At 37.4% G+C, this 25,203-nt stretch overlaps 1 protein-coding gene across 1 annotated transcript in view; it reads left to right on the forward strand.

Moving 5' to 3' along the window:
- The window catches only part of diaph3 (diaphanous-related formin 3), a 429,281-nt gene that overhangs the window by 294,743 nt on the left and 109,335 nt on the right, over positions 1-25,203 (forward strand). Inside the window, exons 22-23 of the mRNA XM_079844146.1 lie at positions 578-704; positions 11,133-11,295. Coding sequence (XP_079700272.1) covers positions 578-704; positions 11,133-11,295 — 290 coding nt within the window. The remainder of the gene's footprint in view (positions 1-577; positions 705-11,132; positions 11,296-25,203) is intronic.

Here is a 25,203-nt window from a genome sequence, read left to right on the forward strand (position 1 = left end):
TTTCACAGTAATACCCATTCTTTCACAAATGTTTGTAGAAGTCTGCGGAACACCTGAATTCAATGATTTGGAGGGGTGTCCCGATACTTTTGGCAATACGGTGTATGAATTGCTAACAAATGGCAATACATTTTTTTTTTAAATAAAAAATAAATTAAATGATTAATGCCAGTCAGACCTCAGAGTTAAAAACAACATCTTGACTCTTTTCGTCTAAAACCCCTCACACTGTGCGTGAAAGAAGAGGCATCCACTCTTACTACTATTTTTAAAGGAATTGTTTGCTGTCAAGCTATAAAAAGGAACCAAAACAGATCGTATCAGGGGTTTATATGACTGCAGAGTCTTCTGAAGACATACAGCAGCTTTGTGTGAGGAACAGACTGAAATTTGCTGAAAATCTTCCCTTCCGTTATAGCTCTGAAATGGCTAAAAAATCATTTCCCCAGTGAATTTCCCTGTTCAACAGAAATTAGTTTCTGAGGAATGTTTGACGTCTGGAAACATGCATTTTGGATCTGCTGTAAGAGCGTGTCAGTGCATTGTTTTAAATCTGTATCTGTGTGTGTGTGTGTAGTGTCAGCAGAAAACCTTGAGAAGAGCCTGAGACAGATGGAGAAACACCTGCTGCAGTTGGAGAAGGATCTGGACACTTTCAGCTCCACAGACGACCAGCAGGACCTGTTCCACAGCAAGATGGCAATATCCTTTCACACGTTTGCATACACGCACACACGTACTGTACATTTTCTTTGTTTCTTACATTTTTTGTCTAAACACGCTTATTTATTGTTGTGCTGCTATCAACATCATTAGTTGTCTTGAACATGGTGGCAACATATTTTCTGGCACCCTTGTCAGGCACTTCTCTCTCTCTCTCTCTCTCTCTCTCTCTCTCTCTCTCTCTCTCTCTCTCTCTCTCTCTCTCTCTCTCTCTCTCTCTCTCTCTCTCTCTCTCTCTCTCACAAACACTAATCAGATTTTATGTCGGCGTGTGCGAATAAATTATTTATATTGAACTTCACCGGACTGCATGTGAAACATGATTTGATAATGGAGTTGTACATTCCTGTACTTGCTTGTTAGTTCTTTTCCCTGCTGCCTTTCATTGCACTCGAAATCATTCCCTGCGGTCTTGATGCCGTCTCCTTTGCAAATGTTTGAAAGCCAGACGTGTTGCCAGGGGAGATACCATTGGCACAAACTAAATGCTGAACAAAACATATACCCTAATAATCCTCAGAGAACCTTGCTTTTTGTATAGCTCTGTATAGCAAGTTGTTTTGTGTTGCTTCGTTATTAATTTTTCTTACTTGGGCTCAGGCTTACCGAATGTTTTATTCTTTTGCTGTTGTTTTCTGTTTCATGGTCAAAAATCAGATTTTATTACCTAGTGTGGTGCTCTTGATCCAGTGAATACTGGCAGTAGAAGCCTGTGTTCTGGGTCTGACCCAACTGCTCTACCCTTCACACTGTCCTAGCTAGACTCTACCAGGGGATGTTATTATCTTACTCAACAGCCGCATAGTGGACCGTCTTCCACCCTACATCCCTCCGCTCATCCATACTGTTTTTCTCTTTTTATTTATTTTTCCATTGCTCTTTGTTTTTTTCTACTCTAGTCTTTTTTTGTTTTTCACTTTTTTTATTTAATAGCTACATTTAGTGCCTTGTCCCTACCGATATATTTTATGAATGCATTGACTTAAATCCTAGGGAGCTACCCTGCTAGACAGCATTTTGGTGTACTGTTTTTCAAATTTAAACACACTGATGATGCCAAAAATATGCTCACTTGGTGGGCAGCTCACTAGTTTTCCAGATAGCAGTTATGAACAGTGTATTTGCGGTGGCCTCTTACACTGGGCATCAATGTTGCATTTGTCAGTCTTGCGTAGTAATGTGCTGAAAATAGGGGATGTAGGATATATTGGTACCATAGCAGTTAACAGCTGATTTTGGCGTTTTTCTTTAATTGATTTTTTTTTTTTTTATCTTTTCGATTACCATCATTTAACGCTCACTTAGAGTTCCTTTTTTTCAAAAACAATAATAAATTAATAACATTTTAAGGCATTTCACACCAATAACAATAACTACAGAGATAACTATAACGATGACTATATTAGCGTTCACACCAGTGGATTCTAAGCGTGCTCTACAGTTTTAGTCAGCTGCTTTAAAATGCTCACGCTCATTGGCTGTCAATTGTTTTATCGTTGATCAGCTGGGGGGAAAAAAATGATTAAAGTGATTCCAACGATATTGTTTCTCTGTGCCGTTATTGTTATAGGACTGTGTTATTATTTTACTTTTAGAAAGATCTTTAGTGCTATGTCTTTACCATCATCGTTGCACATAAAGATTACACAAGAATTAATATCTAAAAATGAATATCTATATTTAAAATTAATATCTATTTTTTAATATTGTACAGTATACTGTCATGATGCCTACATTTTAGTTTATTTATTTATTTATTTGACAAAATAGTATAGAATTTCAGATTATCAATATTCACCGGTGTTGCATCCCTAAAAATGTTGCTGATCTAACCAATTGCTGTAATTTATGGACACTAAATTACATTTTATGGAGGCTGCATGGCCAAAAGTATGTGAAAACCCAAATATTACATCCATATGTGCTTGTTTTTAACAGTTTATTTTGAAAAAATGACTATGGACCCTCCCTTTTCTGCAAATACAGCATATTGCATGATGTTTTGCGATGTCCTATTCTACTGTAAATATCTAAGGAGACTGCGTGGTAGTGTGGTTCATTTTATGCTCCGGTTGGTATGTATGCATCTGAATTAGTTTATTAGAAGGGGATGTCCACATGCGTTTTTGTGCGTCTCAGATACTGTCATGGGTGTTTGTTAATAGTGTGTCTTAGAAGTGTTGTGTGAGTGTACAGTATGAGAGTGTCTAACAAGCTCAGGTGTACAGGATGAAAATCGATGCTTTTCTATCCCTCTGCACAGAGCTTGTGTTCAAGGGTCAGCCATCAACCTCTCTCTCTCTCTCTATTTAGTTTAGCTCTCTGTCATTTAGAACAAAAACCCAGAGTCCACCTTCCTCTCGCTTTCCTCTGTCAGTGTTAACACCGCTCAGCTCCACACGGCATGGGCCCTTTTCTGTCCTCTGAGCTCTTAGCACCAGCAACCAGATCAGTATTGAAGTTAATGAAGTCTTATCTCTCGCTCTCATTCACCGTCTGTCCTTTCATTAGGTGAGCACGTCCCCTGCGCTCCATTCTTTCCCTAATCAGAGAGCCGAAGCAGGTGTGTTTGGAGGGTGTGAATGATCTCACAGAATAAAAGACAGCAGAGGAGACGCACAAAGCAGATCTGTGTGCGTATGCAACCGAAAGAACTCCCAAAAGATTTCATGTGTATGCCGAACAAGCATTGCTGTCCGGCCTGTCTGCCCTCCCTTATAATGTCTTCATCATGAATAAGTCATGGAGGACCTGAGTCCTGGAGTGAGATGTGTGGGTTAGAGTAGCTTCGTCCAGTCTCTAGATGACTACTTTTTAGCAGAGTTCTTGCTAATAGTCACTTTTACCTTGCCTGATTATGCAAGTCAGCTGTTCAGGTGAGCTTACAAAGAAACTGTTGCAATCTAGGACAGTAGTTGCCACACAGCAGAGATTTTGCTCAATTCAGCACAACCACAAACTTGCAAATGCACAGAAGTCATCTTAATCTAACAATATAGGAACATATAGTTTTATTTATATACATATGTGAATGTTTTTTTATATTTGATATTATAAATATTTTTATTGAGCATCAAATGCTCTGTATATGCTTCTAGCACATGTGACAGTAAAAACGTTTATAATGTTACAAAAGATTTATATGTATAGTAAATGCTGTTCTTTGAACTTCCTTTATCAAAGAATCCTTAAACGCATTTTTTAAACTCCATTGTTGATTCGGATTGCAAACAACTCTTACTGCGCGTACCACAACAGACTTTTAGGTTGAAATAAAATGCTGCATGAACCAATCAGCATGTTTAGCGCCCAAGTCCCACCCTTGAAAGTTCCTGAACTTTGAAAAAGTACTTCTTTTTTTATTATCAACATTAATAATAATAAGAATTGTTTCTTGAGCAGCAAATCAGCATATTAGAATGGTTTCTGGAGGATCATGTGACACTGAAGACTGGAGTAATGATGATGAAAATTCAGCTTTGTCATCACAGGAATAAATTACATTTAAAAAAATATTTTTTTAAAAGCAGTTAAAGGTGAACTATGTAAGATTTTTGCGGTAAAATATCCAAAAACCACCAGGCCAGTGTTATATATTTTGTTCAGTTGAGTACTTAGAATATCCCAAATGTTTCCAACTATTTGTAAATCGTGAGAAATTGCTATTTTAACCAAGGAACCGGGACGTGTGAGCTATGCGTTTGAGGGAGTCGCTTGTCGATTGCGTCATATCTGCGTTACCCTCGGTTTCCGGCTTTATTTAGCAGAAACGCTGTACTCTCACTGCAGTGTGAACAAGTGTCATAGCAGCCGCCGAGCGAAAGTCATAACTTCCCTTTCAACACACTCAGATATATCTAATACGATAAACAGAGTTGCGTTACCTCATACTCATGACTGGAAAAGAGGAAGTGGCGCCAGCGACCATGTCATAATAAAAGTCCTGCCGGCGACTATGCCATAATAACAGTCCCGCTCTTCAATCGCTCCTGCGGCCTTGCTCAGCTCCACAACACTCGGTCCTGCTCTGCTTCATTCTACAGTAATGTTAATAATCGCATCCATGAACATGTTTTCTGCCCGAGTCCTATCCTGACTCTTTTCCACCGGCTGTAAGGTGATGTCCCAAGATTCTGCGCTCAAACGTGGCGTCATCAAACTACGCCTTTGTTTTGAACAGGCGACCGCTAGTGCAGGGGTTTTCAAACTTTTTGATGCCAAGGACCCCCAAATATGATGAATCTTTTATCATGGACCCCCTTCCTAAAATCCAAAATCTATATATTTTTATGTATGAAAAAACATAGTCAAGTGTGTATAAATAGCAAGTGTGACATTATAAATACCACATATTGTTTCCAAACTTAAATTGGCCATACTTAATGTTGGATATATAAACCTGAAGAACATTTTAATTTAAAAATTATTTGTATAAGCAGTATATTTGTATATAGTTAAACAATACACATGATATATATATATATATAATTTATTTAAAGACAGAGAGACAATTTGTTCAGTAAACCACTGTTTAGTAAAAAAAAAAAAAAAAAAAAGTTTAGTTTTCTCCTTTCTGCTGTACCGAACCATGACTTCAAAACCGGGGTACGTACCGAACTGTCATTTTTGTGTACCGTTACACAGTTTTAATTGTTTTGTTTGTGTTTTTAACCACTCAATGTTAATGGGTCTTAAAGCAAAACCAGTTAAGATCTACCATACTAATTTATGAGTTAATGAAGACATATTTGATAAATCAGATGCAGTGTTATTTATAAGCAAAATCCCCTGAAGAATTTTGTCGGTTTTAACGCGAGAAAGACAGGAGAATGACAGCAGGTGTGATTTGTCATCTGTTGTCGCACCTAACTACAGATCTGTCTATAGTGTGGCTGCGCTTCATAGGGGCTGCCGTGGTGCCGTTCACAAGTCAATCTGAGAGCACATCCTACTGAAAACAGTTCACCTCACAATCAGCTCATACACACACCTCATAAACACACATACACACACACTCTTAAGATAATGCCAGTAATAAAATAAAACTTTCTTTGGACGCTGATCCAAAGTTTTATCACATTCTTTTGGAATGGGAATAGTGTGATGTGAGGCACCAGCTTCAAACAGGATTATTAATTAAAAAACACATCAAAGTCAAAATATTAGTTATGATATTTGGAGTAAAGCTTGCCATCTTTGCATAGGCATTTCTGACCTCACAACAAGGATTAGACCCAGATTCTCTCTTTCATGCCAGAGTTTGTGCATGTGTAAGAGTCACAGTGTCAGTACATGCATGTGCATGTGTGAGACATAATGCTAATATTTGTTTTTAGACATTTGATCTAGCTCAGTAAAGCTGAGGCGGAGTATGATTTGAAAAGAGCCCTTGAGAGTAAATATGTGAGGGTTATAGGTCAGTCATGCTTATATATCTAAATCCAAGTGAATTACTTCACCCATACAGCAGTAAATAATACAAATATTTATATTTTCTGAGCACTTGTTTTTAAATACTGTAAAAATCTTTGTCTAACCCCAAGGACCCACACACACATACATGTATATATGTATATATTTTCCCTCTGGCCCTCTGTTTTCTTTCTTTGTTGGCCTGCATGTAGATGGTTTCGCTCTCCATTCCAAAAGGAAAACTTTGATCTTCATCAAAGATTTTCACCCATTCCTTTTTCTCAAACCAGACTTGTGTTCCCAGCATGTTATTTTCAATGTGCACACATATGGCAATGTGTTCATGTGATATGAAAGTGAACGATGTATTATGTTAATTAATTTGCAACTATTAATATTGCTTATGAGCAATTCTGTTCAAATGTCAACCTTACCATGATGTTTTTACCAAAAGAACAAAACCCTATTTAAGTTGTGCATTTAGGTCTGCATTAATGTGCTTTAATAGAAATCTGAAGGAAATCTCCATACTTATCCACCACATATGAGGTGTGCACCGATAGTAAAATTACATTTTCATCCAACTATCAGTTAGATCTTGATCCGTAACAGTGTTTTTTCCTCTGAAGTGCAAAAGTGAAAATTTAAATAATATATATATATTTTATTTTTGTGGAGAGCCAACCCTTCTCCATTTGGTGGATGTTGCTTCTCGTTTGTGTATTCTAATTCACAGAAAGTCTACAAAATATGTTGTCTCCCAAAAATTCACTCCCAAAAACGTCCGTAACGCATGGGATTTCCCCCCCTCATCTAAAACATAAACATTTATAGACTGATTTTTTTTCTTTTTTCTTCTTCTGATGCCTGGACTCTATTGTCAGGGGCAGAGGTGGAAAGAGTAACAAAATATTCTACTCAAGTAAAAGTACTATTACTTCAATGAAATATTACTTAAGTACAAGTAAAATTACCGGCCTAAAAATCTACTCAAGTAAAAGTAAAAAGTAGTCCATAGGTACTCAGAGTAAAAGTTACTTAAGCCGCGTTTCCACCGAAATTACCCGGAACTATTTGTACCAGGAACTTTTTTCCCAGGAACTTTTTCTCCCCCAGACCTGCTACAATCTGCGTTTCCACCGCGGTCTAAAGTAACGGGGAGATTAGGCAAATTAGTCCGGTGACGTGGGAATGCGCGCGGCTGCTTCTCCCAGTTACCGACGGACATGAATCACTTTTGCGCGATACTGTCTGCAACAATAACAAGTGTAGGTGATGCAAGCAGCGCTGCTTTTGCTGATTATGTACACACATTACCAACACTGCTTATTTAAACGTGCACTTTCACCTGGTTTGACCATTTTAATGCAAAATGGGATGATGGGCAATCCAAAATCTGAATGTGTTGTAATAGCTCAATTCCAAAACAAAACATTTTCTATAAAAGGATAATGAGGTTTCGTTCATGACAGATGTGTGAAAAGTTAATTGAATGAAAACAATAGACTGAATTAAGCAGTTGAAAGATTAGGTACTAGACTGCAAGTATTTTATTTTTTATCACAATAACATCTCTTAACATTCACAAAAAAAAAAATTCACATGACTAGTATTACAATATGCTTCATTAAATGCATAATTTTAGAGACTTCTTCCTCAAATTTGAAATGAAGCAGGACCACACTTATGGCTTCACTTAAGTTGTGGTTATAAGTTATTATACTACATTCACATAATTATACATTAAAAAATATAATATTTGGGTTTTCTAGATATGTTTATGAGCATATTCAGAAAGACTTGCGAGCAGCAGCCCTTTTATTTGCTTCCTACACTATATGAATACAATTAGAATGTGGTTATATAGTTAGAATGTGGAAATTAAAGACACAGTGACATTTTACTTTATTTTAGACAGATTAGTTCTTACAAAATTAAAATAAAAGTGTGCAAAGACAAATAAATTACTAGAACAATAAAATGAAAATATAAAATGTGAAAACAACAATATAAAAAAAAGTGTATTTTTCAGTAACCTTTCCAAGAGCTGTGCCAACACGTACAATATATTAGTTACTTTTTTAATAGCGGGGGTGGGGACTCTCCTGTGTAGAGTTGTGATAGAATGAGACGATATGATAACCATATCAGAAAACATCAGTTTCAAAGCATCACAGTATTAAACCATTATTTAATAAATAAACAATTATTCAATTATGGTTATTATTATCATGAGTTAAAATGGCTGTTTTAATGAAAATAGGTTATTTTGGTTGAACAAATGCTTTATTATAACAAACTTGAAACCATTTGTTTGTTTTGTTCATTAAAATTTAAATAAAACATGTCTAATCAACTTAATTCAATAAATGATTATGAATTAGATTAACAACTTATTTTATCATTAAATTATTAAAATGTTTAAGAATAATAGTCCTATGATTTAAAAAAAATGATTTAATGCAAATATATTATCAAGAAACAGTGGTAATCAAATAAAATGTAACAAACTTTTATCCTTTTATTTTATGACGCAAAACAGATTTATTAAATTAAACCATGGATTAAAAAATATATTCTTAAATGTTTAAATTATGTATTATTATAATTGTTATTATTATTTTGACAAGTACATTCTATTGTAGGCCTAGTAATATATTTCTGTTATAATTTCTTGTAGTTAGACCAAACGTTTATTTTGACTGGTTTCAGAGTGTATTTGACAATGGTTTATTCAAATAAAATGAAAATGCTCAAGTCATTAGGGGTTCTGTCAGATTAGCTCTGGAAAGTTCATGTCCAAATAAGGTTTGTGAGACATTAAAAAACACCTTGACTGACCCTTAAATAGGGCATTATATGTGGGGACAGGCATTTGTAGTGCTGTCCGAAACCAGTGGACATTATTGAGTGTACTCATTCAATCCCACATTGCACCGCAATAACGAGTGTACAGCTGATGTAGCTACAAACAATGGCTTTCCGAATTCATTCACTCCTTCAAGTGAACTGGACTAACGTAGGGAATAGTGAATGAGGGTTTGGGGGCGATTTCGGATTCAGCCCTTGAGCATCAAGTGCATTACTTTAGCCTATAACGTAGATGAAACGGCGCTGGCGCTGCTTATTCACAGAGACAGAACAAGCAGATCATACATTTATGTAGCAGTGTTTTACGCTTTAATATTCACAGACCATCTCACGATTTGATTTAGCTAAGATTTATACATTCATCCATCAGTTTGCGTGTTTTAGCCTACGTGACATCTGCGTTATAGCCTACGGTAAATTTAATGTTAATTCCGGGATTCCCTCTGCCTCACAGAAATCATTCGGTTTTAAGTTATAAACATACCTTTATCTGCACAGAGGGATGTGTTCTCGAACATATTCTATGTGTTTTTCCTCCTTTTGTATACAGATTTTTTGCGAATTGGATATCCAGGACACACGTTGTTATCCAAACACAGTATTTCCATACTAGAGTATAGCCAGGGATTTGCGACGGCGTTTCGCTTTTAGCTGGGTCTGCGTCTGTCTTGTTGCGATTTCCCTCCTTTATTTATTTATTTTTTACTCAGCAGCGGATGTGGTTTAAAATGTAGCGAAGTACAATACTTCAAACAAAACATACTTAAGGAAAAGTTAAATTACTGATTTTTAAAACTACTTAAAAAAGTAGAAGTACACAGAAAAACTACTCAATTACAGGAACGCGAGTAAATGTAATTCGTTACTTTCCACCTCTGATAAGGGGTGTAGGAAAATATAAACAGATGGTTCAAAATTGGTAACGAATACATTCTATGAGAATTTATATTTCAAGTTTTGACTGCAAATGCCACATCCATAATGCTGGAATTGCTGGTTAGGGTTCATTCAAATGTTGGTGTTTGCACGTGAGAGACACCTCGAATTGCGTGACTTGTAGACGGTTAGCAACGCCAAGGTCATGGCTTTGATCTCCAAGAAAGATTAACTAATAAAATGTGTACCTTGAATGCAAGTCGCATTGGTAAAAAGCGTCTGCCAAATGCTGTCATTGTGGTGGTGAGTTTTGCAGAGAAGCACTACTTAAATTATCTTTAAAAGGTGAAGAATATAGTTTTTGTTTCTAGTCTTGCTAACATCGGAATTAATTCATGGTTGTTCAGTTTGGCCATAAGGTTCACCTTGAGAAAAAGAAAAAAAACAACAGGCTTTGGAGAGACTTCCAGCCCACATGCTTCCATTAGATATAAACGTAGTGAGTGTGGAACATAAACAGTGGTTTAAATGACTGTCAACATTCACTGCAAGTACTTTTAACCATCTATAATTATGTTTGTTGATGAATAAAATGTATGTATGTATGTATGTATACATACATACTTTCGCAATAAATTACATGTTTTGCATTGGCTCCTGCTGTACTCACCAGCACGGTTTTAATTGGCTTAAAGAGTCATATTTACAGCGCTTGAGTCTGGGCAGAAGTGCAGCCGTTTTAATCACAATTAAAATGAACTGGACTTTTACATGTAGACTATTTATATGATATGTGTCTGGGTTTTTGCATGTGTGGGTTGCACAGCTGTATATGGTTGTGTAGTAATGCACATTTAAAGTTAATTTTTTTCATTTTTGTTCATTCTTAGTGGAAACTACAGTTCAGCTCTGGCTTGGCAAATGGTAACCTATTCGAATAAAATAAAATATTAATAGCTTTCCTTTTCTTAAAATGAGTGCACTCTAATTATAAACTTGAAAATTAAATAATAGCATAAATCACTGCTTGATATATTGAACTTCTTTGTGTGTTTAAGTACTTTTGAGTAAAGTGCAGAAGTAAGGATGATTGTTTCCTTCGGTCATTGATCTTATGAAGTATTATTCCTTATTATTTATTATTTCTTAATTTATTTTTATGAAAATCCTGTTGGTACAAGAAATTTGCACATTCACTTTCCAATACTATTTTCTTCTTCGATGAAGTCCTTGACAATGATTCCTCACAGTTTTTCGACGCAGGCGAGAGATCAGTACCAAAAGCTGGTGATCATGCACAGTAATATGGTGACCCTTTACCTCAACATGCTGGAGTATTTCGCCATCGACCACAAGAAGACCTCCGTGGAGGAACTCTTCACTGACCTCAGCAACTTCAGAGCCATGTTCATGGTAAGCCGCCCACTCTGATTCAGCTCATAATCACAGTCTCTATACCTTATGAAATGGAGTCGTGTCAGTGCCCGGTTGAGACCAGCTTGTGTTTGCAGTATCTGCAGCTTTGCAGTAGCCCCACACCAGCTTTCAATAACTTTACAGGGAATAATCTGGTTCTTTCTCCTTCCAGCCTTAACCCTTCGTGCCCATAAGCCCTGACCTACTTGAACAGAAGGAAGTGTTGTAAATGTTATCATAAGTAGAGGGAATACTGGGTATTTAGTTGCCAAATACTGCTTGCCCTGCAACGATAGGTGATGGTATAATGCGCAAATTAAGACAGAGCGCTTTCTGTCTCCACTTACTGACATTGAGTTTGTGATTGCGTGTGCATGCTTTCACACACTCCCTTCATTCCCATTCTGAAGGTTCTAGTGCACTAATCTGACAAAAGAGAAGCCGCCTGACTCCTTTATGAAAAGCCGTTTGAAATGCAAAGTTATTTTCCACTTGGCTGCTACAGTGATGAGACGAATCTCGTCGCCTTTATTATTTTAAATGATTTCATGATGGAAATGCTGAAATTCTGGGAATGAGCTGACGGTTGGTCCACCATCAGATGCATGATAATGCACTCCTGTGGCGCGCCTTTGAAATCTGTCCTTGGTACAGAAAGGGACATGGAACTTGCGCTCCAGACGGCAGCCTGTACTGTACAGTTTTTACACTCGCTGTGAAACAGAGCACGAGATAGGGGTTGGAATTGACCAAAATCAGCAGTCTGAAAAATGTAGCATGAAGGGTGCAGTGTGTCATGTTTAAAAGAAGATTCTTGGTTGTGTTTTGCTTTATAGATATTAGACTGGGCCTGGATGCTAAATTTGACACAAGCGAAAATGACACAGAGACAACATAGTTCAATAAACTTTAGAAAAGATACTGTCAATATGTATCATTGTTATCAATATGTTGGTTTTCAAAATTGGGTATTTTATTATTTAAAAATAAATAAATAAATATATATATATAACATTTAAATATTAATATAAATTGTATTGTATTATACTGTATTATATTATATTATATTAAATAATGTATTTATTATAAATTATATTATTACTATTGCTGGATAATATTTTAGTAATTTATTTTGTCTTAAGTACAATCATGATGTAAATTACATTTATATATTTATTTTCATTAGCTTATTTATGTTTATAATCATTTATTTATTTACTTAATAATTGTATTAATATAAACTATATTATATTTACCATAATATTTCCAGATAATATTCAACATCAAATTCATTTAAGCCAGTTTACTTGTGTAATATGGCATATTTTAGAGTAAAACATTTTTTTTTTTTAAGAAAAGGACAACAAACAAATGTTTGTTTATTTATTTACTTTGTAATGTGGACACTAACCTTAGGAACATGAATTAAGAAAATAAACATGACACAATTCTAGTTTTTCTACTTTAAATCTCATTGGCTTTAAGATTTTAAAGGGATGTAGCCAGATGTAAATGCTTCCGTCTTCTCCATCCCACTCTTCTTGCCCTCTGCTTCTCTTTCTTTCATGTCCGTTCTTCACCCTCATACAGAATGTCCGTCCCTCACTCTCTCCCTCTTTCAGCCCTTTTCCAGGTCAGTGAGTTTTTCAGCCCTCAGAAGCAGCTTGTTTAAATCAATGCTGAGGAGTGGCAGGGGACCAGCAGTAGAGCAGGAGGCTACAGGCCTTCATACACACTCACCTTACCACAACACTGTATACACTCACACATTCTTGCACGCCAAACACTCACACACATGCAGACCTGCAGCCACACATGCTTAGTCATCCTCTCAATAACATCTCTCTTGCTCGCTCTCTTTGCTTTTGACTGCTTTTTTTCTGCAGAATGACATTGACAGGTATGTCTGTGTTTTGATGGAGATTGTTTTTGGCTGCTGCCCCACTCATTCCCAGAAATGCGGGCACATACTTGTCACACACATTCCGACTTTCTCGACCCATTTTCCTATTCTCTTTCTTAGGGTGAAAAAGTGACAGAAATAAAGAAAGAAAAGAGACAAAAAGAGAGCCTATGAGACAGACTAATATAGGAGTCATACAGAGAATTAAATGAAAAAGGAGAGGGAAAGGAAAGTAATAATGCTGCAGCAGCAGCAAATGACCATTCCTGCCAATCAGACTGTTATGAATAATTGAATTTGTGTAGGGAGAGATGGAGGTCCCACCTTACCTTACCTCCTATCACTTCTCCTCGCCTCCTCCTCCACTTCTTCTCCTTTTTGGGCACCATTAGCACATGTGAATGCTCAGTGAGCCTGTAATGTCCAGAAGTGCTGTTTAGGATGGCGGCTTTAATTACCATTCAAAGATTTATGAAGAACAATGCTACTCACACACACACACTCTACTTAATCAGTAGATTGTGTCTTATTTTCAGATTCAAATATCTAAAAATCCTTGAAACAAGAAAATTAGCCTGAGAAGCAATATGCAGTACTGCATTAACGATTTAGTTCATAATTAGTTAATATTTAGTTTATATTTGTAAATAATTCAGTTTTGAGCGAACATCTTTAATACAAGTCTGTTTTTCTCTTGTTTTAAATACATTTAAAACCAGTGAGAAAATTGCCAATGTAGTAAGACAAAATACACAAATTAACCGAAGTCTATGAAAACAAGCTTTATTAGCTTATGCAGTGTTGCTCCTAATGTAATTTTACCTCGTTATATAGGCAATTATAATATAATATAACAACATGTAATATATTTACAATTTTTTTTCCTGATAACATTTTCTTAATTTATAAAGTAATCATGATGTGAATTAGATGTACCTGTAAAAGTCTGTGTTTATGTATTTATTTAATAATATATCAATTACAATATAAAAAATCATTTTATTATATTATATGATCATACAATTTCCAGATAATATTCTAATAATTTATTTTGGCTTTAGTACAATGATGATTTAAGTCATTTATTTGTTTATTTTATAATATTGTCTATTGCACACTTTCTTTATATCATACTAAATATTTTATGCTTCCAAAGTAAATTCAGTAAGTAAATCCAAGTTTTTTTTTTTGAGACTGTTAGATATGTATGGTTTGTAATATGCTTTCTAGACTGTAGGTAGATTTGATGTGATCATGCAGACACCCCTATGATTCAGGCTAGGTAGGTAGCTCTGATTTGGATGCGTCTGTGATGCAGAAAATGCTGCTTGGTAGCTGCTTCGATTTGAATATGCGGGTGTGTAAAAATGCTGTCTAGGTAGGCAGCTATGATTTGGATGTTTATGAAGCTTATAATGCTGTCTGTAGGTAGCTTTGATTTGTTTATGCAGTTGCCTGAATTTTGTCATCAAGTGTTGCACATGTAGGCAGCTGTGATTCCGAAAGGTTGACCATATCCAAATACGGTGCCTAGGAATTTAGCATTGTTTGTCTATGATACCCAGAGGGTACTTGGTTTTAAAACAGCCATTGAGTGGAATCTGCAATAGAAGGACAAAGCAGAAAGTGGAGAAGTGAAAGACATGAAAGGGACCCTTTTACTCAGTTGTCAAGTATCATCACATATGCTTTTTTGGCAGATATATCATTACATTTCTATCACGGTTGCCAGATCCTTTTAATTCCTCTGTTGTTGTTTATTAGTGTATGGATGCATTAAGGGGTTGCCAGATCTGCTGTACCACGGTTCTTTTTACAATCTTAAAAAAAATGTGTGGCCAAATTGTGGTCTGTGTTTTGAGAAAATGAAATCACAAAGATTTGAGACAGGACTCTTATTTGACATAGTAATAGCAATTTGATTTCACTCCTCGCTCTAAGCTGCAGGTTGCTCTGGGAATTTATTCTCACACATAAAATACCAACAAAAAAAAAAGACAAAAAGGGGTGAATTGTTTTAAGCAGCAGTTAATTATGAGGCTAAAGCTCAAGAGAGTCACCCAAGCCTTGCCAAACCTCTGAATCACACCCTATAATCCTGTACCATGGGAGTTGCTGTGGCAACAACCACTCTTTCATCTCTACTGTTGACTTTTGACCTTTAACTGGCAGCTCTGCCTTATCAGGAAATAGCCACACTGTTACACACAAACACATCAAAACATTGAAGTATTCTTGCAGCCCTCCTCATAACAGGCTGACCAGGTGAACATTCTGTCGCACGTGGTTCACTCTGTGTGATCCTCATCGCTAACACTCGGAGAGATGCTAATGTTAGACATGCCCTCGCTCGCTCTGAGCCCCTAGTGTGCTGGGTGCTAGTCATTTTACATTGAACTGTGTGTTTCAGTCTTTTAGCGTGTGCGTGTGTATGAGCATTTCCCCTCTCTGCTCACCCACCCGTTTGAAATAGACCAGCAGCAGTTCGGCAGTGCTGACAGGAATCCAATTGACCGTGGCTAATGGCAGACAGACAAGGGAGAGTGGGTGAACACGGGATGACCTGCAGGCGGAGAAAGAGAGAACAGGATGGAAAATGGGCATTCGTTCATCTCTCCTTGGCACAACCCATAAAATGACAATTCAAGACTGATAATCGCTGTTTATGATGTATAAGGTCATTACAATGCTTATATAGTCTGCAATAAGAACAATCAGTGCAGTAAATGCAGGATTTAATATAGTTTGTCTCAATGATAATAGCTCTGTTCCAAAATGTTATGAGCTGCCTGTTTGGATTGCATTATATATATAAGTGGGAATCTTTAGCCACCTCACGATTCGATTCCGATTCTAGGAGTCAGCATCCGATTCCAAAACTATTCTTGACATTTTTTCTTTTTTTTTCTTTAATTAATGAATTAGTTTACTGACTCGAAAATCTTAAAATATTTTTATTTATTTAATTACATATGTAAATATAAGTACTTTTTAAAACAAATTACAAATGTAAATAATAAAGAGGAACAAAGAAACATTACAAGCAATAAACAAAGAGTGCTTTCAGTATTCAAGAGTATCTGAACGTTTTCCATTCAAGAACTCATCTTTATGGTTTGATTATTATGATGACACTATAGACACTGCTTGTCTCTCATACTGTTTTGGCAGGACTAGAAAATTACAGGCAGGTGAGTTTGTTCAGGGTGGTGCTAAACTTATAGACCAGTGGGCCTCCAGGGCCAGATTTGAAGAACCTTGATTTGGACAGTTCACTGGGATTTGCCAAATTATTTCTCTATCAGATCCATTTTTTTTGGTGAGTAACATTTAATACCAAATGGCCAGCACCCAGCCCAAGACTCAAATTCAAACTGAGGGAATCATCTCTGCTTTGGCAATGTGCAATAAGAAATGTCACTGAGGCAGGTGCTGCTGGGATTGACAGTGTCCATCGACTGTTTTGTCTTTGCTCGATGTTGAGCTGTGCTAACCCCTACACTAATAGACCTGGTAGGGAGATGAAGGCCACCTCCCTTGGAGACTTGCATACCTCCTAAAAGTCCAATAACGAAATATGATTGATTCACGCTAATTATATAAATTGCATTGCACTTAGTTGTAGTTTAACCTACCAAATGCTGTCAACGTGTTCCAGAGTTTTTGTTAGTCATGTACTACATTCAGGCGAACTATGTCTACCATGTTGTCGTTGTCACTAGGGGTGTAACTATATTCAAACCAAACCGAAAAACGCGATACACCACCCACGGTTCGAGCCGCAATACTCTCATGTTGAACCGAACGTGCCCTGCCCCCTGCTGCCCCAGCCCAGCTCTCACTTCACCTTATGCCACAACATAATTTTTTTCTTCCTTGATATTTGATTGAATAGTAATTTGTACACTTTTAACAACTAATAAGAGCTGTATTTTTACTAAATAAATATTATTTACTAAATATACGCTAAGTGCATGTCACTTGACTTGGGTGATCGCTCAAGCTGCATGGTGGAAGAACAAAGAGAGCCAGTTTGCCCATTTAGCCTTGTTGGTTAAAAGCTACATTGGAGTCCCAGTGAGAGTGTTCTCTACAGCAATGTTTCCCTACTGGTTTGGTCGCATTGGTTCTGAGCATTGATATCTATGTATACATAAATATATCTATAGTTCTGAGTGGGTCACGGAGTGCCTGAGAAAAACGCGTTGTCCCGATTCAGTATCTGCAGTCAGATGATATGTTGTAAGGCTATGTCTCTTTCACCTTAGAAAACCAAACTTTCATGTCCTGTCAGCCGTTATACTGTGCTCGTAGCGCACACACTTCAACTGTGTGACGCACGCTGTATATCACTTAAAGAGCACCTATCATGGAATTTTGAAATTTACCTTTCATGTAGTGTGTAACAGATCTAAGTGAACAAAAACATCCTGCATAGTTTGAAATATGACAGTACACCGTATATATAGTTATTTTCTTTCAAAAGTAAGAGTCGACTCTGAGTCATTTTTAAGAATCGTTAGAAGACCGAAGCTTTTTCTCTGACTAGATGACGTCAACTTGTCAAGTTATTTGTATACGATACGCCCACTTATTGCGCTCCAAGACTCCAGTGAAAACTAGAAAACATCATGGCGACGAGACACTGTTTTCTGAAGTGCGACTCAAAAGCAAACTTTTTTCATCTGCCCAAGGATGAGCATTTGAAGACAAACCATACATCGTCGCGATTGAGTGTTTATTAGTCGTCAAATGTATGTTTCGCGATCTCAGGAAGCTTTTATTATGGACTTCTATTATGGCACATGGTATCTTCTTCGTCTATCTGTACCATATATTGACTACATGTGCACAGAGCGCCCTCCGGCTGCCAGTATGAATTGAAAACAACACATAAGAGACTCAATCGCTCATGATTAGGCTATATCTGCGCATTTTGAGGAAGTATTGAATAAAAAACACTCCTCTGTTTAATCTATCAATATGTCTCCTCATCTGCACACTTTTGAACTAAAAGCCCTGAGGGTTTTTTATGAATGAGATCAGCTGAGGCTCATATTACAATCAAACAGTACTGACGCGGTTTTCATATTCATAACTCCTGACACATATTAACAAATTACTGTCACTATAAGACTTTGATGGGCGTTCCGTTTCCGAAAATATCTGCACAGACTATACCAATCACAACTGACTGGGTCATCGGACCAATCACCGCAGATTAGCGTCACGTAAAGGCGGGGTTTTGAAAAGTGAATCACTAAAGGAATCATTTGAGAATCGCTGTCAAAACAGGTAAAAATAAATGCATATTATAAGAAAACTAAAGTCTTTTTTGTCATTGCATGCATGCAAAACTGTTGTTGGGGACTTCTAAAACAATATTTGGAACATTTTAAATGCCATGATAGGTGCTCTTTAATATATTAAGTGCAAGAGAAACTACGATCATGCAACGCAAGTCATGAAATAAAAGTAAAGTACCAATAAATCACGTAACAGGTACACCGTGTGTTAGATGGGAAGGATTTGCATGCAGTTATGATGTTCATTCTGTGCTATTCAGGAGCAGTCATATGATTCATTAACAGTTCATGTTGGTATTGTGTATTCGCCATGGTTGTTTCCATAACTCCAAAAAGCCACTTTATTTTCACTTTATTTAGTATTTTTAAATTAGCGTGGTGGCTACTTTGTGTTACAAAAACTGCTATTTAATATCTTTAACTTGTAGGCCTATTTATTCATCAACAGTTTTAGTCATATTCCTACAGTTTATGTTTTTAAGTAGGGTAAAGTGGGACATTACTTGTGTGTGGTCATTAATTTTTGTGGAATAAATTAGCTTTTTTTTTTTTTTTTACTAGTCTAGACTAGTCTACAGTTTATTTCATTTGAGTTTACTCAGGTTTGTTAACTGCTCTAAAGAAAACGTGATAAAGAAAGTTAATAAAGATAAAGTTAATACGTTAAATTGTTGTTGTTGTTGTTGTTGTTGTTGTTGTTGTTAAGTTAAAAGGGAATCTAGTGTTATTATTGCTGGTGCCCTGCCATGAACCCTGCCTCCACAGCAAACAGAACCGAACCGTGGCTCCAAAACCGTGATGTGAACCGAACCGTGGCATTGGTGTATCGTTACACCCCTAGTTGTCACTGTCACATTGACCTATCAGGAGGCATTTGTGACCTAATGGTTAGAGAGTCTGACTTGTAACCTGAAGGTCGCAGGTTCGAGTCTCAGCACCGGCAGGAAATGTAGGTGGAGGGGGGGTGTGAATGAACAGCGCTCTCTTCAGCAAGGCGCACAGTGTGTGTGTGTTCAATACTTAGTGCTGTGTGTGTGCACTTGGAATGGTGAAATGCAGAGCATGCAAATTCAGAGTATGGGACACTATACTTGGCTACATGTCACTTTCACTTAACCATGTCAGGTTAAAAAGGATTTGCTAAAAACAGTTCACATTCTGAATTATATTTTTCCAGAAAGCTTGAGTAACCTTGAAGAGTCTTGCATTTTGCTCCCCCCTCAATTTGCCTCAGAGTTGCTCTTTAACATAAACAAAATGGCACCAGTTTGTCTAATGCCAAAGCAATTACTGTAGCGAAATTAGCTCCGGTTACTGTAACCCTTCATAGCAGGTCTGTATCTCCCTGAATTGTCTCCTGTCAAACTGAATTTGATGCAAGCAAAGGGGGAAATAGCAAGGGCCTCAGTCCTGGCACGATTGCAGTAATTGAGTTCAAACGATGACTAGAAAATGGAGAGCGGCTGTGTAATGAGAAAACAGACGATTTCGGGCCGAGGGAGACCACAGAGTTCTGTCCTAATTTCTGCACCCCGTGTTTATCTCTTTCCCTTCGCTCTCCACCTAAACACAGTTAAAGGCCATTTATGCAGATGAGAAGCGAGGAATTTTATCCCCCATTGACTGGGAGAGTGGGCAGGTTCTAATCAGACACATTGGGCTTGGCAGGAGCCGAGCAGATTTGTAGAGAGAGTGGCTTCATCAGATTAGCAAGGTTATATGAGGTAGGCAGGCAGCTGTTGTGATCTATATTAAGGCATGTCTTATGAGAGCCCTGGCTTTGCGTTTAGAGTTTGCCAGGCATCAATCACTTGTAACAGCATTTTAGACTCTTTCCGACATACTTTGTTCAGCTCACATGGAGTCGTCTCTCATGGTGAATGCTGATTTAAATACTCAGAGATACAAGTGCAGAAGTTTGCAGAGAACGGAAAACAAAATTCAAACATTTTGTTCCCATTTTCTCACATTTTTCAGCAAAATGGTGACTGGGCCAAAGCTGGTGTGATGCTGTTACCACAAAACCTGCACACAAAGTCTTAGAGTCTTTCTTGTGTCAATGATAAGTATCTCTAAAAAAAACATAGTATTTCTAGATGTTTTATTTAAGATATGAGTGGAAAATAAAGTCACTATAGTAGCTTTGTAGCACTGCAAAGATACAAACAAGGTGTCAACTTAATTCACATCACAACATACTGCATTGTTTGTTATAATGGGAGTTTTCTAGTTTTGTTTTGCATTATCGCCTGTTCACAGCAAGTATGATAACTAACGATAACTATATTAGCGTCCTCACAAATGTATGATAACATTTCAGTTTATGATAAACGGCGCTGCAGAAATGTTTTCTGCTGCTTTAAATGCTCCAGCTCTTTAAAGTATGGTGGATTCTGTTTGGCCGTCAATGTTTTTATCATTCATCTGCTGGGAAAAAGTTTTGAAAATCATTACACCAGCAATATCGTTCCTCTGTGTCGTTAACGTGATAGCAGTGGTGTGGACTATTACAGCGATTATTACAATGATTATTATCCCATCCCCTGGCCTGATGTTAGTGTATTTATGATTGAAAACAGTATAGTTTTCTTTTGACCTAGAACAATCATGCCTACAGTGGTAACACATTGAATGGGGCCAGATTTGGCACTGTATCCAGCGATGGCAAAGGTGTGTCACATAGGCCCCATTTACACTGCATGGTTCAAGTGACCCAATGCCGATTTTTCCCTCTCATGTGGCACAGATTGGACATGACGTGAATGTGTAAGCAGGCAAAAAACGCATGAATTCCGATATCCTTCGATCGGATTCAGGCTAGGGGTGCACCGATCCAACTTTTTCAGTCCCGATACCGATGCCTGGGCTTTGTGTATCTGTCGATACCCGATACCGATCCGATACTATTGTTGAATTAATAATAAACTGTATATCTTCCACCTCATACCTTCCTTGAAGAGACTAAAGGCACCAGACTTTACTAACTAAACATAACACATCGGATATCGGCCGCGATACTGACAAAATAGCTGGATCGGGGATCGGAAAAATCAACAGATCCACAAGCCGATCCAGCTATTTTGTCAGTATCGCAGCCGATATCCGATCCTAATATCGGATCGGTGCACCCCTAATTCAGGCCTCGCTCATATGTGGTAAAATATGATTCGGATAAGTGCATTTGCTTCTGTCATGTAAGGGGTCAAATTGGATATTCCCCAGTAAATGCGGGTCGTACGTCATTGAAAAAGTCACGAAAGGCGAATGACGTCAACTCCGGTGGACACAAATTGCGATCAAGGGCTTTCCTCTTTTTTTTTCTCCGCCGAGTATTGAATAATCATTTTGTCTGCGTCCATTGCATCTCGTTCCGTTTTACTTCCTTGTCCGGGTCAGAGCGTCTTGGGCTGTTTCACCATTGTATAGTGTAAATGCAAATATTGGATACGGGTCACTTTTAAAAGAAGATGTAAGCGGGTCGTCAAAAAAATTGGATATTGTTACCAAATCGGAATTGTGCATCAAGACCTGCAGTGTAAATTCGGCCATAGTGGTTGATGGCAGGTATTGTGCAGCATGTCCAGAGAGAGCGAAGCCCAGCAGTTTGGGTTCATCAGTAACACTTTGTAATGGTGTGTGGGGTGCAGAGAGATGGATAGTGTATTCTGAGGAGTTTCCTCACCTCAGCTGTGTGTGGGATTCTCCCCTTAACCCCTCATCAGTCATTTATACACTCATACACGGATGCTGACTATGGCTAACAGCAAAGACTGTGTGTAGTAACCCCATCCTCTCATGCTCTCTTTTTTTCTCTCTCCTTAAACTCTCATTACCTTTACTCTATGTGTGCATGTATGTGCATTTGTAAGAATTTACAGGTCACTGCCATGCAACTCTTCAAAAGTAATTAGTAGTTCAACCCAAAAAAAAAAAAAAAACGGTCATTTACTCACCCTCACGGTGTTCCAAACACATATGACTACTATAATTTTGTTTTTAAATTGAACCCAAAAGCAAATATTTGAAGTACTGGTAACTTAAGGATATTAAAGCAGTTCATACAATAGCTTTTAGCAAACCATTTTAAGTCATTATTCACTTTCCCTCCAGTGATCAGGCAACCACTGCTGATTATTAAATCAATGAATGGAACATAAGAACTGTATCTGATTTATGGACAAATCAGATCAGTTATTACATTTTGTGAATTGGATCAACTGAATAATTGGGGGGGGGGGGGGGGATCTATTCAGAAGAATAATGCATTGAAGAATCTTATATGTTTTGGTTACCTGGCCTTTCAATGAAGGGACAGAAACCTCACATTTTTCAATAAACTTTGTGTTTTGAAGATGAACTAAAGTCTTGTGAGCTTGAAACGATGTGAGGGTGAGTAAAAGATGACAGCATTTTCATTTTTGGGTTAACAATCCCTTTAAATGAATTGAATTGCTTCAGAAAACTTAGAATAATGTGCACAAGTTGTATAGTCTACTTTTATAGTACTTCTAGATGCTTTTTCATTTGTATTCCTTTGAAGAAAGTCCTACAGGTTTGTAACAAAATGAGGGTGAGTAAATGATGACAGAATTGTCCTTTTTGGGTGAACTATCCCTTTAAGTGCCATTAATGAGAACAGTCCTTCAGCTGTGTGGCAGGGAAATCCGTCTCTGTACATCGTGGCTCGCAGCACAGAAGCTGGGTCATGCCCCTGTATCTCTGATGCTCTCACAGCCAGTGGCGACTTTATACACTGTGTGGGATCAACAATATTGGGAATGACTCGGCAGTGGCTTTGATTCACATTAGATTGAATAAATCAGGAGTGTGCGAACGTTACAGTGATTGCTATCGATTCAGACTGAAGTTACACCTTTTCAGTGTTTATTCAGCATTGAGAGATTTACTTGTATCTTTAGCGGCACACTGTACTGTATCCAAAATAATCAATATCAGCACAATGTACGTCCTTTAAGGCCTCTCAGACAATTGAGGTTTTGTGAACTGTGTGTAAGAATTAACCGATGTGTGAATGAGTGGATTCAACACATAGTTCTTTAGAAAATGTTTTATGCCTTGTTAGTTTAACAAACTGACCTTTTGCATAGCTATAATAATGAAGTGCATCAAAGCATATAATAATGCTGTTCGATGTGGAAACATGCATTTCTTCTGTTGTGACCTTGTGTGCACTTCTCGAAGAGCTCGTTCTTGTCGGTACTTCTTCAATCATGGTGTTCAGCTAGGGATTAGACCAGCTCTTATGTTATTATTTTCTATTATGCCACTGAATAGGCATAATGGAACATCCTCAGCCTTCTGCACATTTTCGTCGGAACTGTTATTGAACATCTAATAACTAGTTCACTCTACATTCAGCGTAGACCCATCTGTTCCCAAACTCACGCCGGGGCTATTGTACACTAGGCACTGTCGACTTAATCGTTGCATCTGCTGACAATCTCCCTCTAAACTGCTGTCGATGGTGGCCCCTGCGCGAGAGGTTAGATTGGGTTACCTGTCACATGCGGTTCAGATGAGGCTACTGGTCACAAGCAAAGCATGTTGGGTAAGACCTCTCTCTGTGAAGTGTTTCTACAGTGATTAGGGCTGCACAATATTGGAATAAAAATTTGACATTGCGATATTTTTTTTCTTCTGCAGTATATTTTGAGATTTAAAAAATAGAAATACAGGAATTTTCCTGTATTGACTGGGCAGATTTTGTTAGGTAGTGCATGCATAGAAAAATTACTTTTACTCTGAAGACTTTTTTTAAATGGCAAATGCCCTTTATGGTTGAACGATTTAGGAAAAGCGTCACTGTACATTTTGTTTTTTATATTATTGAAGTGTGTTTTACAAGAAAATACGATTCCTTTCTACTTCAAAATTTTTACTTGCCGTTTCTTTGTAATTATTTGTTAAATTTACTAGCAAAGTCTAAGGGAATAATCACTAAGATTTTATAGTCATTATTATTAAAGATGAACATATTAGGCAAAATAAGAAATCTATTGTAGTAAAACAATTGTACTGAAGAAAAAAAAATAGTTTAAAGTACTAATATTTACACCTTTTTTTTTTTTTCATTTTCAAACAGCAGCCCATCAAGCTGTTATTTTGACAGGTTGCCAGCAATGAAAAGTATGCACTGCCGGTTCATTTACATGCATGCCATGCTTTACTCTGAAACCGGTAGCACATATATTTTAAATCGCAGCCTGCACGATTTGACAATTGCCCTAAGCCATATTGCGATATCGATTTTAATTCAATATATTGTGCAGCCCTAGAAGTGATCTGTGCAATACCGCCATGTTCCATTATAGCCACCCGCTGAAGACCCGGGTCAGGGCACTGCCAACATCATTTCCTGTGTAGAAAGCAGGGTCCAGTTGAGCAAATTGCTGAGTCAGAAACGAGCTTAAAATGTGTATTATTTAATTGCCTCATTTGCTCTTTCGGTGAAGACGTTCACTATCAAATTAGAAACTCAAGCAGCACAAAAAGTCTATGCCTTCAATCAAAATGTTTTGAAATTTGCATTTGGGCAACAACAGTGACAACTGACAAGTCACAAACAGTGTATTAGAAGTCTAGAAGTGTTGAAGGAAGGGCAGGACCATGAATCCCCCTCTTGTATTAGTGTTGATATTGATGTCCGTGCTACAGAGCGCGAGGTCACGCACCACT

This window comes from Gobio gobio (assembly GCF_949357685.1).
Source record: "Gobio gobio genome assembly, chromosome: 19".
Lineage (NCBI taxonomy): Eukaryota > Metazoa > Chordata > Actinopteri > Cypriniformes > Gobionidae > Gobio > Gobio gobio.